General features: G+C 36.7%; 1 protein-coding gene across 1 annotated transcript; it reads right to left on the reverse strand.

Annotated features, from left to right (window-relative positions):
- Window positions 1–1,701: 1,701 nt before the first annotated feature.
- On the reverse strand, window positions 1,702–14,471 carry LOC102687496 (somatostatin receptor type 2). Its single transcript, XM_015356791.2, has 2 exons — window positions 13,790–14,471; window positions 1,702–9,449 (listed from the first exon to the last, which is right to left on the reverse strand). Exon 2 carries the CDS (start codon window positions 9,399–9,401, stop codon window positions 8,277–8,279), a length of 1,125 nt encoding a protein of 374 aa, XP_015212277.1. The 5' UTR covers window positions 9,402–9,449; window positions 13,790–14,471; the 3' UTR covers window positions 1,702–8,276.
- Between the last annotated feature and the right edge of the window lie 280 nt (window positions 14,472–14,751).

The following is a 14,751-nucleotide window of genomic DNA, read 5'->3' on the forward strand; positions in this document are numbered from 1 at the left end:
CTGAGCATTGCACTTGGCTTAGTATCTTGCTGGAGTAGTCCTGGAAACCTTCCAGAGCAGAATAATGGATAGCACAAGGGAGTACCTCTGCTCTTTTGACTTGCACATTTCCATCAAAGCATTAATGCATTGATGAAAGCCTGTCTCAAGTTTATTCAGGGATAAAAAATAACAGGTGTATCAGAAAAAGAGACTGAGCTGAGCAAAATGTGCAAACATAAAAAACCCAATGAGCAGCAAGAGTGCCTCGACCCTGAGATACTGTCTGTCCACAGTTAAAGGAGAGCATAATAGCTGTTTAATATTTACATTGTACAGGTAAGCGGGAAAAGATATCAGCCTGTGAGCATGACAAGGACTGTGAAGCAGGCAAACCTCAAATAAGTATATTTTAATATTGCGATAAAGCAAACATCCAGACCCAGAACAGTTCTGGATGGTATTACAAATAATAAAACAAACACAGACCACTTGGATTGCTGTTTGCTTGAGAGGAGTATTGCTTACTAACAGTCTGGTATAAAATGAAGTTTTTCAGGGAAGAAAAGAGTAGCCAGACTCCAGAGCCTGTGCCTTGTGTAGTCTTTTGATGTTTCTTATGTGGTGAAGAATACAGCCATCTGACCGAATGGTTTACTATTAAGAAGCCATGAACAGCATTCATACAGCTTTTGAGTCACATTGGTTTTGCTTATGCCTATTTTGAAAATACAAACTCCCACTGTTACAACATAAAAGCAAAACACATTTCCTTTATGTTTTATAAACTCTAAAATCAGCATCCTGAAATATCCATGTCCCTTCCTAACTTCGTGTGTAAGTCTGGTGTGCTGTCATCCTGGAGGGAAAAACAGGTGCTAATTTAACACAACAGTGCTGGTAAATGGTGTGTTTTCCTGCATCTAAAACAGTTGTTTGCCACAAGTGAGAGGCACAGATTTCCTCTGTGTTCAGAGCCTACTCTGTTCCCAAGCATGTTTGCCCAAGTTAAATGTACAGCTGATGGTGCTGAGTAGCCAGTGGGACTTTCCTTGCTTTGCTTACTGTAGTATTTGCTTAGCAAAGAGGGTGTCAGCGGACATTGGTACCACCAGTCTTTCATCAGCACAGGATGTTAGTGAAGTTTGGCAGTGCATTGACTACATCTGGTAAGGATTAACCTTGTCACACCTTGTGTCTCATATCCCAAAGCATGAACATACAACAGAACTGTTTTTGCTGTTAATTGATTCTCAGGGTAACAATCTAAAATGCATAACTGCACAACTGAGTACATTGCCTATTGCACTGAAGGTAAATTACAGTATGCCACCAGTACTGTATACTATATAGCATGAATCCATGATTCTGTGTTTCTGTTAATTACTTATTAATCCCTGTTAAAAACCTTATTTATTTAAACCCACAAAAATATATACAGGTACCATTAACGTTTTAACCCTAAAGTTTCCCAGACTGTTATAGGTGTACATACTATATTAATTATGAGTCTGTCATTATGATTCCAGCCTTTAGATCTCAAATATATAATTTCTTCAGGTGTGCTTAACCTTGGTACTGGAAGTGCTGTAGCTTACCTCGTGATTTTTAAATTTGCTATCTTGGGCAAATATCAGAAGTCCTTTCTGATTAATGTTGAACAAAGTCCTTTCTGATAAATTTAAAGCAGGAAAAAGACACTCACAAACTTTAATATGCAGTGCCTTTTTATTTCCAACTAATAACAATCGTAATCATTTCACATATTTACAAAAGCAAAAACATTTGGCAGGAGCACATATCGGAGACGAGCAGAATTACAGTGTGTAAGTTCTTTTCACTGTACAGAAGCGCAGCTCAGTGTGTGATGAGCATTTGGCAGGAGTCAGTCAGGGGCTGAATGAGTCAGGGGCACAGAATGAACTACACAAGTTGTCCTTTCCCTGGAGCCTCTGCAGTGTGTCTCGGGCAGTGTGATTACAATTACAATTGTATTTTGTGAAATCAGAAAAAAATTGCTTTCTCCCTCATGTATGTTTTTGGCTATGTTAAGTGTTCAGGCACAAATCTATATTTTCTTATTTCACTACTGTCTGGTTGCACAATGTGAGTCTTACAGCTCTTATACATCTAATTGCTCATTGTTTTCATTTTCATTCATTGTTTCAATGTTCCCTTGTAAATGAGGCCAAAGTCTCAATACTGTAAACCCTTAGCTTAATAAAACAAAATACAGCAATATTTTTTGCTTTAAAATCTTTCTCTATATACTGTACATATGTATTTAAAGTTTCTCAGATGAGTGGCGGGGTAATTTCCCATTTTATTTAAGCACGGTGTGTCATATTTGAGCATTTACAGGGGTCCAAAGCTAGTCTTATGATCAAGTTAAACAATCTGGGAGGCTTACATACCTCAATAACATAAGATTTCATTGGATATCTGCATGAAATGTGAATAAGCCAATAAAAACACATAAGCATCTAATAATTCCCATTGTCTTACAGACTTTAGATGGGATCAACAGCACTGTCTGCACAAATCAAGGTTGTTAATACAGTATACATACAGTATACAGTATGACATGTGCTGTATGATTTCCTTGTATAATCTTTAATACATCAAAAATCATGCGGCATATTATATTACTATATATCGAGTTCTGTGCTCCACAATATAGTATAAATGAAGTATCTAATGAGCTAGGTAGTCTCCTGTAGAATGTAGTTACCACCTTTCCTACATCCTTTAGAGCGTGGAATGGAAAATAGAAGAGGGAGAAATAAAGTAATCTTTTATTTTATTTTCCATAGATATATAGCATATCAATTTTGGGTTGACCGAAAAAAAAATGTTATTATTTTAAACACTGAAACACAACATTTTTAAATATTTTCTGCTATAACATTTGGCCCGTTAAAAATGGACAACTAAAAATTACAATTATTCCAACAGCTTCAAAAGAAAGTTTATATAAGAAAAGTGGTACTTTACAAAATATTGCAGAGTGCTACAGGGAATTGGGTACTTCTGATGTGTTGCTGGAAATAGAAACAAATTCTGAAAAAGCATTTTGATTATAATCTGGAAAATTAGAAAATTAATTTGTGGATCTGGATACCCTGTATGTGATGTGCAAAATAAAGAGAAGTCTTTTAAAACAAAAATCCATAGAGATACTATGATAAACCTAGGGCATGTTGCTTACCGTCAGCTGTCAGAATAACAGATTTGTCCTTATCTAAATCTAAAATGTATGAGTTCCGCTCCACAAGGGCTTAAACCAATATTAGCTTTCCCCAAAGGCTTTCTATCCTAATCCAGCTGACATCCTGTCTGTAAATTGTGTGATTCCTTTAAGTGTGGTGCATTAAACCATGAAAGAATAATAAAAACAGAGATGAAAGGAGAGAAGTAAACACGTTCTGTCTGGTTAGATCACAGACCTGGCCAAGTTCTGAAATGAATTCAACATAAGTAATAGGTTCTGTATAATAAATGTTCCATACATATGCATATAGTGCTCATTTTCCACTCCACTGTTCTGATGTGTGCCATTTGCACACTAATAATGAAACTTTGAGAGATTTGAACAAAACCAAGATATTTTCACATTCTGAATCTTTGCTCTGCTTTGATGCTAAAAGCCTGTACATAATCACGGACAAATCTTTGTTCTCTTATATGTGAATGCATTTTTAGCATCAAAACACACAATTAAATGTTTACAATACGAGTGCATTTTACTTTTTGGTTCACTCATAGATCCTGTGAAAATCCTAATAATCTGGTGCTTTTATGTTGATGTTTTTGTTGGTCCCGTAGTTTCTACTGAGAAGGAAAATCTTCAGTCCAGAACCAAGGCAATGCTGTTTACTTAAGGACTGAGAGTCCACGTATACTGAAAATTAAAAATGATAAGTACAGATAGGGTCAACCTAGGGGACTAGTTCATACTTACTAGTAACACCTAGTCAGGAGGAGAACTCATTTAGGATTAGGAATGGAAAACACTTCATTACACTAAGAATTGTGGGTACCCAGGCCCAATCCCTGGGCCTTTTTAGTAGTTTTTGTTCCTATGGTGATGGAGGGAAATATAAATAAATAGAATTGCCAGCCCTGCAATGATTTTTGTGCATTCTTGGAGCCAAATGGTAAATATTAAAGTCAATATTTTTCCTTGAGGCTCAGTTTTTACATAAACGTATAATTATTTTAGAAAAAGTATCTATATGAATATATGAGAGATAGAGACGTAAAATACATCTGGATCATGATGGAACATTTTTGGTGGTATATTGATCAGACAGAAGCAGGACAGTCTTCCTGGAGGATGAGGAGGAGAGGAGGAAGGAGGACTCTGGGCGAGATGGGAGAAGGACAGAGAGAAGAGAAGAGAGAAAGGAGGAGATCGGCAGAGACTGGATTCTGTATTGGACTTTAAAGAACGAATGCTTTTGTTTGAGAGTTGGAAGCAGAGCTGCTGTTTGACCTGATAAGGAGATAAAGTAGAAACCTAGTAAGAGTACTAAAGAGGGGTTAGGCTGTTTTTGCAACATAAAAAATGTTGCCGTTCAGTTCACTTCTGTGTCTAACTGCTTTGTATACTTATATCCTACTTGTTTACATGGCACAGGTATTCTATTCCTCTGAGATATATAAATATATATAGACTGGGACAGTATGTAGAATTGTCCCACGGCATGAATGTTAATGGTAGTAAAAAGTGTTAGCTTGTTTTTATTAAAAAAAGAGAACAATTGCAGCATTTCAGTCAGCTGCACTCACTGGCATGTAGCACTCTGCTGTCTCTAACTCAGGTTCATTACAAATGATTTCTTAATATGTTTCTATTAAAATATATTCTTTGAGCTTAACTAAAGTGAAGAAGCACTTGCAGTGTGCGATGATTTTTAGCAGGATTTAGGATTTACAATTAGGTTTTTCCAGGCAATGCACTTTTTTAAAAAAAAAGGCAGATTAACAAGCAATTTCAAAAAGATTAATTAAACAATAAATACAAACAACATATACATTAAAGCAGATATTGAACAGCAAGCTTCAAGACAGAACATGGAGATCAATGCATTTAAATGCAATGCATTATCATTAATGTTTTCAGTTACTAGAGATGAAAAGAGCATATTGTGTAAAGTCTTATGTTGCTTGCAACAATCAAAGAATTTAAGCATGTTTTCACAATTAGAGGTAAAGAATTTTACACCAACTCATGAGCAGGATGTAGCCGGAGAAACAGAATAATGATGAATGCAGGAAAACAGGTCATACTCTCAAGTCTATTATGATAATTACCAGACACAAAAACACAATAATTGTGTAAACAATAGGCAACAATGCGGAAGGGGGAGAATTGAGCAAAACAAAAAAAGGATGATTCTGGATTTCCTTGAGGGAGGAGTACCAGATAATAAAAGGCACAATTTACAAGTTGTAGGTCCCTGCCATTTATCAAAGTTCGGCAGAATAGTTGACAAATAGTTGTTAAGTAGGAACGCTGCACTCAAGAGTACATGTTCTAGCCCTTCACAAATTTTAGAGGGATTGGGAGGAGAAAGAGAACTGAACTTGCAAAGTGTTTTTACTGAGTGAACTAGATCTCTACTAGAACAAGCTATGCTAACATAACTATGGAAGTCATGTTCTTCAACATTTCTCCTTTCTGTTGTTTTTTTTTACTGTAACAGCAAGGAGACCATCTCAGGGACATGAGAACACAACAGCACATTTTGGGCTGGAACATTCTTTTATACCTTTAGTACACAAGCTCGTACAAAAACATCTTTCCACATTGCCAGCCTCTCCACATCCGCAAAGATGGCCTAAAACTTCTAGCTTCCCATAAAAAGTCAAAAGCTAGACAAAGATGTAAATATACTGTACATCATAGAGTGAGTCACAATCGGCATTGTCTTCCTGTTGGTTTCTTTTCCTGTCCAAACTTTCAGTTTCTTCTGGTTTAAACTCATCTTTTAACAGAAAATCAGTAAGATATTAACCAAATTCTACTTATCATGCAAGTGCTTTATATACATGAAGTATTTTACACTTGTCACCTCAGGACAGACTACATTTTTAGGACAAGATTTTAAAAGAGAATGTTCACCCACAGCCAGGAGATGGAAGTTTGTGGTTACATCTTTTTAGAAATGTAGCCATATGTATATTACCAATAGCAACAATCCATCTATTTTCAATCTTTTGTGGAGAGGTCAGCAACGAACAGCAATAATATCAAAGGAAATAAAGTGGCCTACTTGTATAGTATCAATAGCATTTAAGCCCTGTGGCATCATTTATTCCTTTTTTATCAAAGTACATTTTTTGTTGACTTTGTGCTTGATAAATTCTTTGCACATTTCCATCCTCTATTCCAGCCTGATTCTCTCTTGAAGGCCCTTTATTTTGATGTTTAACAATCACATCCATTAGCATTATTATAATAATACTTTGCAAGTTCCTCAGTATTCTGAGAGACAGAATAATTACTATTTTTCTGCAGAGTTAAAGGATTAAAAGCTAACAGTTGACAGTATAAATTACAATCAAGATTTCCACGTATGCTGTTTAATTTAAATACGCATTTTAAAGTTGTGTTTATATGTATAGTGTACATGTAAAATAACAAAAAGGCTTTTTAATAATAATGGATACAGTGTAACTTATCACTCCACATTTATTCCAAACATTTCTTTATGAATTGCTCGGGATGGATCAATATATTGACAAACATCAGAAAACTATGCACAAAAAAACAAAACTTTTGTGTCAAAAAAAGAATACTATTGCTTTGCTTTTAGATACATGATCATGATTAAATAACATCTATACAGCTTTAACAGGAGAATTGCAGTTTTTACTGTTCTGTGTAATTACTAGGGATTTAATTTTCCCAGATGTTAATTGTTATTAATGGCAAATTAGAGCAGCCCTAACTGAGAATGGAATTTTAATATAAACGTTATTCCACATTGCAGTACTGGTTGTATAGTTAGTCTGGTTCAAGAAGTGAATCCAGATAGCAGGTGAGCTCATTTGTACATTGCCGAAAGGCTTGGATCACCTGGCAAAATTAATCAGCTGCTACATGTAACCATAGAACAGCACCAGGACACGCACATTGAATTGCTGATACTTGAAATGCGTCAATGTTATGTTTAATAATTCCAGATGGTCACTGCTGTCTAACACAGGCTGGAGGTAGCGTCCCCTGCCCAGGATAAAAATGTGGATTTCCACAACATGAGCAACTAACTTTGGTAATGAAGTAAGGTGCACCCGAAAAAGAGTATTTTCTACTACAAAACAAGAGGACAGCACATTCTAACGTCTTGTGAAAAAAGTGTCAGATAACAGACAGAAGTTCAGCCCTACTGCAGCAACAGAACACAAATGGTTGTCAAAAGGTAATACCCTTTCTAGGTTTCATCAAATGCTTTTAACCTGAATTACACGCCTCAGCAGTATGAGTAACAGTGGCAGATTAAACCAGAACAATGCACCATAACACAGACCCACAGGCAAAGTAAAATGCTGCACCCTGCAGATGTCCATGATACTAACAGTAGAAATTAGAGCCACTTCATGGATACAGTAGTGTTTCTTATTTAAGTGTTGGAAATCTCTTCTGCTGTGATAGTGCTACTGTATTCTTTAAAATAGAAGAAATATTTAAAAATATATTTTTGTCTTCCACAGAGGGGCCTGAGATAAAAACCAGAAATAATGAATATCTCTATAAATGAATTTGCAGTACTGAGAGCATTTTTTCTATTAAATTGACATTCTTTTTTTAAGATACCTCTATAATGCTTAAATATTTCTGAATGTTAGAAAGACAAAACTTCCAAAATTGCTATTACTGCTTTACATTCGGTGAAAGAAGTTTTCATTGTGCAGTCCGTGATTTCTGAATGATCAAGACTCACCTCTCCATATAAACAGTAAAAAGCAGTACGGGTGAATACATTATTAATCTTTCTTTCTAAATAAGTTAAAACGTCTGTGTTGAAACCTATAACCTCCTACTGTCCTTGGGAAAGAGTATTACACAACCACAGGGTACAGGACCATTCACATTGGACACAGCTTCTTCGGTGTGCACCGTTGCTTGGTGCATCAGACACAAAGGCTTCAAAGTGTCCCAGAGTACCACTGTGTGCAGTAAGTGTACAGCAAGTCTTCCATCACTTAAGTTCTGACACTTAATCAACCATTTCCATACTGATGGTGGGAGGGGGTGAAACAGATTTTAAACTTGGCAATCCTCCATTCACTCAGATGCTGGTCTGCAGGTCTCCATTTAGCAGTGTGCTTTGTGTGTCCGTGGCATCATTCATCATCCGGGTCTTGTCCTGCCGACTGTCGCTCCTGTCTATATCATCCAGGCCTCCCACCTTCTTGAGACACAGGACATTCTGAAAGCTCTTCTTGAAGTTCTCAGACAAGAAGGCATAGAGGATGGGGTTCGCACAGCTGTTGGCATAGCCCAGGACCACCACAAAATCGAAGGTGGTCTTAAGCACGGGTGTGGTGTTAATGGTGCCGGTCACAGAGGTGACATTGAAGACGTAGAATGGTAGCCAGCAAAACACAAAAACAGCCACCACAATGGAGACCATCCTCGTGACCTTCCTCTCTGACTTCTTCCTCTTTGACGATCCCACCCGGATTCCCGAGGACTTCACCTTGATGATAATCAGCAGGTAGCAGAGGCAGATGACCATCAGGGGCAGAAAGAACCCAAGGAAGAAGGTGTAGAACATGAAGCCTGTGTAATAGGCCTCTGGCGGATTGGGCCAAATTATGGTGCAGCTGCTTGTGTTGTTCTTTGTCAGCAAGCCACTGTAGATAATAATAGGCAGATTGACAAGCAGAGAGATCCCCCAGACTGCCAAGTTTATCATCTTGGCCATGCGGGGCTTCCTCCACTTGGTGGACTTGATGGGATGAACCACAGCCAGGTACCTGTCGATGCTCATCACTGTCAGGCAGAAGATACTGGTGAACTGATTTAGTCCATCCACTGTCATCACTATGCGGCAGAGGACTTGGCCAAAGGGCCAGTGGACAAGCGCGAGCTGGATGGCAAAGAAGGGCAACCCCAGCATGAAGAGCTCATCCGCGATGGCCAGGTTGAGGATATAGATGTTGGTGACGGTCTTCATCTTGGCATAGCGTAGGATGACGTAGATGACCAAGGTGTTTCCGCAAAGCCCCACTGCACACACCACAAAATACATGAATGTGATGATCATGGTGGTTGTCTTGTCAAAGTTGTGGTCTGTAAAGATTTCAGTCTTGCCTCCTGTGTTGTTCGTAGACTCATTTCCCATGATTAAGCCATCATACATCCAAGGGTCTGTTAGGTTTGGGAATGCAGAGAAAGTCTCAGGATCCATTTTGCCTATTCCCTTCAGTTGTTTATTTACTTCATGTATGACATTGGCCTAGGAATTAGGTAAGAAACAAGATCGTTAATACAATATGACATAAAGCTGGTTAAGTAAATATCCAGAATCTGACATATTTTCACTTTGCTTTAGCAAACTGATATACCAGTGGACATTCATAAGCATGTATGCCTTCTGATGCTTTTTAGACTTTTATAACCAAATTAAGATGCATTCTCTTACTCGCTATTGAAACTTGTTAGATATGGGAAGGTAACTGTAAGACGATTAGGAATTACAAAAACTGTAACTGGGCTGGTAAACCACAAGCCAAAAGTAGAAGTACCCCTAAGGCCCTATCACTTTATGAGCAGACTGATAAGTCGCCTGATCACTCAACAGTCTTTAATGCTGGTATAAAACAATTAAGTCAATAAACGACCTCCATAAAAGCTACAGGTTATAAGACCAAGTGGAAAATATATGAAAAGGCTGATATAATGTAAATGTTTCAAGGTAAAGTGTGGCACTGATTTCCCTGTAGAAGGTCATTATATCATGTGGCAAACCCTAATATGTTGATATTCCCTATAGTTGTGCTCAATTTTGGTCACTACTCAACCAAAATGATGCTGCTAATTTGAAAAGACTTTAAGAAATGTGATGCATGGATAGATCAGAGAAAACCTATAACGTTTGCATGAGTGAGTTATTTCATTCAAGTACTCTAGATATTAAAAGTTATTGACAAAAGCCCAATCTGCACAGGACTAAAATCAATTTATTAACGTTTCTGAATTTTTACTAATATTGGTGCAATTAAGGGTTGAGGAAATTGCTCTTTTTCATTTTATTCCAAACTGGCTTTTCAGAGCTCATGTTTTTTTGCATTGGTGCCTCGTGTAAAATTTCAGACTCTGACATGGTGTATCTTTTTAATTGACCGTGTTTCTGTTTGTTAGATTTGAGACAAACACTTCCAGTATCTTTTCCTTCTATTCAGGATTTTAATGTTAATGTGCTTTTTGATTTTATTTTGTCTTGCACGTGTAGGGGAAAATAGTATTTACATCTGTCTAGTAGTTGTTAACAGATTATCTCCGCCGAGCACAACTTGTGTGAAGTTTATATGTTATACCTGTGTTTGTATGGATTTTCAGGTGCAAAATGCAAATGACATGGAGGTTAGGTTAGACTGGCTACTCTAAATTCTCCTTCTGAGTTTTGTCCCCTTGGGAAAGGTGTCTAAGGATCCCGCCTTGCATCTCTCTCATGAATGAGCCCATAGAACCGGGTATTGATTTCCTATAGTTCCTATTTTTTCATGCATCAGTTTCCAGATCAAACACTTCTTACTAGTTCCTTTTCTTTGTCCATTTCAAAGCATTTTTGTTCAGTGAACCTATTATGTAAACCCTATGTTAAACAGTTGGATGCACAGGGACAGTATATAAAATATTATATTAATCAGTGAGGATTAAACACTCTCTTTTCAACTTAATTATGGTTTCATCAATATTAACCCGCAAACAACCTTTATGGAATAATCTGATGTTAATTTTTTATGATGTTATTTCCCAGTTCTGTTTTGTAGCAGTGGGATTTATGCTCTGACATTTTTATTTTCTTTTGATGTTAACAGTCTACAAGTGGTACTGTACATATCAAAATCTGCACCGTAATCACAGCCTTTAGCTATCTATGAAGTATGTAGAAACAAAGAACAAAGGCTATACCAGAAGAATTCAAACACAAATACTTTTATTGTTTTCTCGATTATCCTGAATTAAAAAAATACTTAATACTAAATACTTGAGATTTTAAATAAATGGCAGTTTATCTGCAGAGATAAGTAGTGGAATCAGCATATCATAACACTTGAAGATTCTAATCACCTATGGCAAAATAGATTTATTTAAGGATGATGCTTACAGAAGAATGAAAAATGATCAACATGATTTTACTGCAATTTCAGTGCTGAATGTTTAATAGAAAACAAATTGGTAGTGAATAGACAACTGTATAATGGAACTGCTGATTCTCGAATAACATACAAGAGAAACTTAATGAATTGCTTTCTTTATGACATTGCATAAATAAGATGAAGAGAGGGTCTTCTTTATATATATATACTTATGTCTGTACATCAGCATGCAATGTTAATATATTATTAATATTAGTAGTACAAGAGTGAATACTTCAATATTTAAAATTTAAAAATGTAATAGATTATTCTGGTTGTGCGGATACTTCTTAGCAGTGTTTTGATAAAGGACTGGTTTCATGAGTGTACAAAGAAACTTATACCAATTAGTAGCAGTTATCATTAAGTAATTATACATGAATAAGATAAAGGTAACAGTATGAACTGGGGGTCTCTAATTGATATGCCTGGTTTAGCTCAGGCAACCCTGCAAGTGAAAACTACAGGCATCTGTCATCTGTATGGCAGCTCTCTTAAACTATAGTAAATGAGGGATATAGAAGGAAACGGTAAACTAGCTCATGATTTTATCATTGTAGCAATAGAAAATGATTCTCAGGTTATAGAAAACTTACCATTAGTGCGCAGCAGTATTCCCTTTGCATAGAGTATACAGTTGTAGAGATCTGGGAAATAATTGCTGCAGGCTAAATTTGAGGGCTTTTCTGATGTATGTTCGAGGTAGTGATCTGTACTGATTGCTTTTTTTTAAATGTGTGCCATGGGATCTATAAATCTCCTGGGAGAAGACAAGACTATTTGCATTCATTCTCCACTCCCACTGACAAGCACAATTTAGAGAATTGACTTAAGATCTGCTTAACATAACATTTTTTGTTCGAGAATTTCAGGACAATACCGTATATATATATCAAGTCAAGGTATTACTTATTCTAATTAAAGGCAAACATAGCTTAGTAAAAATCTTCCTGTACGTACTGTATTCTCGTTAAGCCAATCCTTTTCATGCAAATATATGCACTTTCAAAAATATTTCAAAAGTTTACCAGAAAAGAAAGAATATTATATAGTATAATGAACACAGTATGAGTTAGATTGTAATAAATTACACTTAAGAGATACAGAACAAAAATTATGGTTTAAGAGAATACAAGACAATTTGAACTTGGACCCCTCAAAGTGGCTTATTCTGAAGTAAGCAATTGTATTAGAAACATAGTATAGAACCTTCTAGTGCGTAATGATGACTCAGGGTCTTGCTAACATAAAAACGTCTGCCCATTTGTAGCCTATTATCTAGATATGACTGCACTATGTTCACTTTATGCTCCAGTAACACCAAAAACAGAACCTAATGCACTATTTGATTGATGTAATATCAAAACGTTCAAGAAATGGTGGGAAAAAATCTACCCAAATAGTATCAGTTTTTCTACCAGAAATATCCGTGATTTTTAAGAGATTAGCGAGTGGTTTGTAATAATTGAAGCGCAGTATAAAAGTAAGGACGATTACTATCAGTAAACCAGGAAAAGAGTGACCAGACTTAGAAACAGTGGTCTATTAAATCGACCGTCTAAACCGCATCTTCAGGGACTGATCATTTTCACAAGTCCGGACAATTGCATTCAAGTCCTTGGTAGTATGATCCAAAAAAGTCCAGACTTAATCAAACCAGTGCATTGTAACTCTTTGTGAGGTTGTATTATTATTGTTTTTTATCCGTTAGATAGAATCTTAAATATAATAGATTTCAGAACAATGAGATGACGCACGAAATTCATTTTCAAGATTATTTTTATCAGCCTTTGAAAAATAAAACTGTCATGCATTTCTAACCAGAAAATTTCGCACAGAGCGCGCAAAAAAACTAAGAGTACAGTATATAGTCTAACCCCATATGTCATAACCTATTGAATCATTAGTGAACAGGTTTTACTTTTACATTTAATTGCATCTTATACAACAAACAAGAATCGCGTCGTGCAATGAAATAACATGGACACTTAAAAGTGAAAAACCTTCTTAAATTCTCACCTGTACATTCTTAAAACCTTACCTGAGAATGGTATTTAAATGTATTCTCTGTTGCGATTCATTTCAAAGCATTATGTCAAGCTGAGCCATTGCAGTAAACTACTGTACAATACTAAAACAGTCAGTAAAATGAAGTAGTCTTGGTTCAGTTATAACTGAAATAAAATTCAAAAGATTCTTTTGTCCACGAACGTATGACATCTCAACTAAATAGCACTTCGAAATTAGTTATGTGTGCTCCTAAGTGAACATATTGCGGAGGCTGAGGAAAATAAAGGAAAGAATTGAGCAAAGCCTGCATTTGAAGGTATGTTAATTTCACCATAGCAACAGAAAAAAAATCGTTCAGTACATGCTGACAAGTATTAAAGTGAGAAGTTACAGCCACATAAAAGTGCCTTATTCAACTTCTTACCTTTAGTTAAAAGGATGCAAAACCCTCTTGCCACATGGAATCCATTCTAGTGAGGAAAAAATATACATTGAACATTTTTTGGTTGGTTAACAGTTATGGAAAAGCCAAAAAATCCGAAGAATGCCACCATTCTGCCTTCAAATCCCTACGGTTCTATGTATTCTTCTTTATCACACACCTGTGCGCTAAAAGCTCGTATTATAACACTAAAGAAGGATTTCTTCGAAGTGGTACACGATTGCCAAGAAAAAAAGTAACAAGTGCTCTTCCCTGAAAAAAAATGACAAAGTCACTATTTGTTTCCGAACATATCTTGCCGGTCTAAATGAATATAACCAGATAGCGGTTAAAAGCTCGGAGCCAAAAGAGACTCGTCGTTCTGCGTCGAAGCCGCCTGTACCCAAAGCCTTTTTGATCTGAAGACGTTCCTTCTATGCTGCCGTGGGAAGAAAGGGAGCGATATCGCGCTCATCTCTTTTTACTACCTGATACCATCAGGCGAGTGCGCTTGGAAACAGCTGTGGGCTGCTTTTGCGGTAGGTTCCAGCTTGAAACGCAGATGGAGCTACCGGCACGATGTCCCTAGCCTCATCTGTTACCAGAGCACCAGAGTCTTCACAGTTCGTCTTGACGTCAGGTTTTCGGGGGACGCTCGATCACCTGCTGCAGAAGCAAATACATTTTATAGGTCTTTTGGGGGTGGGGTGCACACAGTTGTCCAAACGCTGCGGCTTAATTCCTTTTCAGCCCCCCCCCAAAAAAAAACATTTATTTGAGTTATTTATTTCATTCTCAAGGCTTAACAGCGCAAATTCTTAACTATCTCTGCAGTTCGTTTAACACATTTTTTTAAAACGGGTAACAGATTTGCGGTTCATATGTGATCATAATCGCGAATTAACCGTCCCAAACCTAAAACACTACTGTTCTCATTTCGCATTACATTTTTCTATTTTTATATA

Source organism: Lepisosteus oculatus, chromosome 9 (genome assembly GCF_040954835.1).
Source record: "Lepisosteus oculatus isolate fLepOcu1 chromosome 9, fLepOcu1.hap2, whole genome shotgun sequence".
NCBI classification, from domain to species: Eukaryota; Metazoa; Chordata; class Actinopteri; order Semionotiformes; family Lepisosteidae; genus Lepisosteus; species Lepisosteus oculatus.

Coding starts and splice junctions, on each gene's coding strand:
- LOC102687496 (XM_015356791.2), bottom strand. CDS start 9,401: ATGGATCCTGAGACTTTCTCTGCATTCCCAAACCTAACAGACCCTTGG.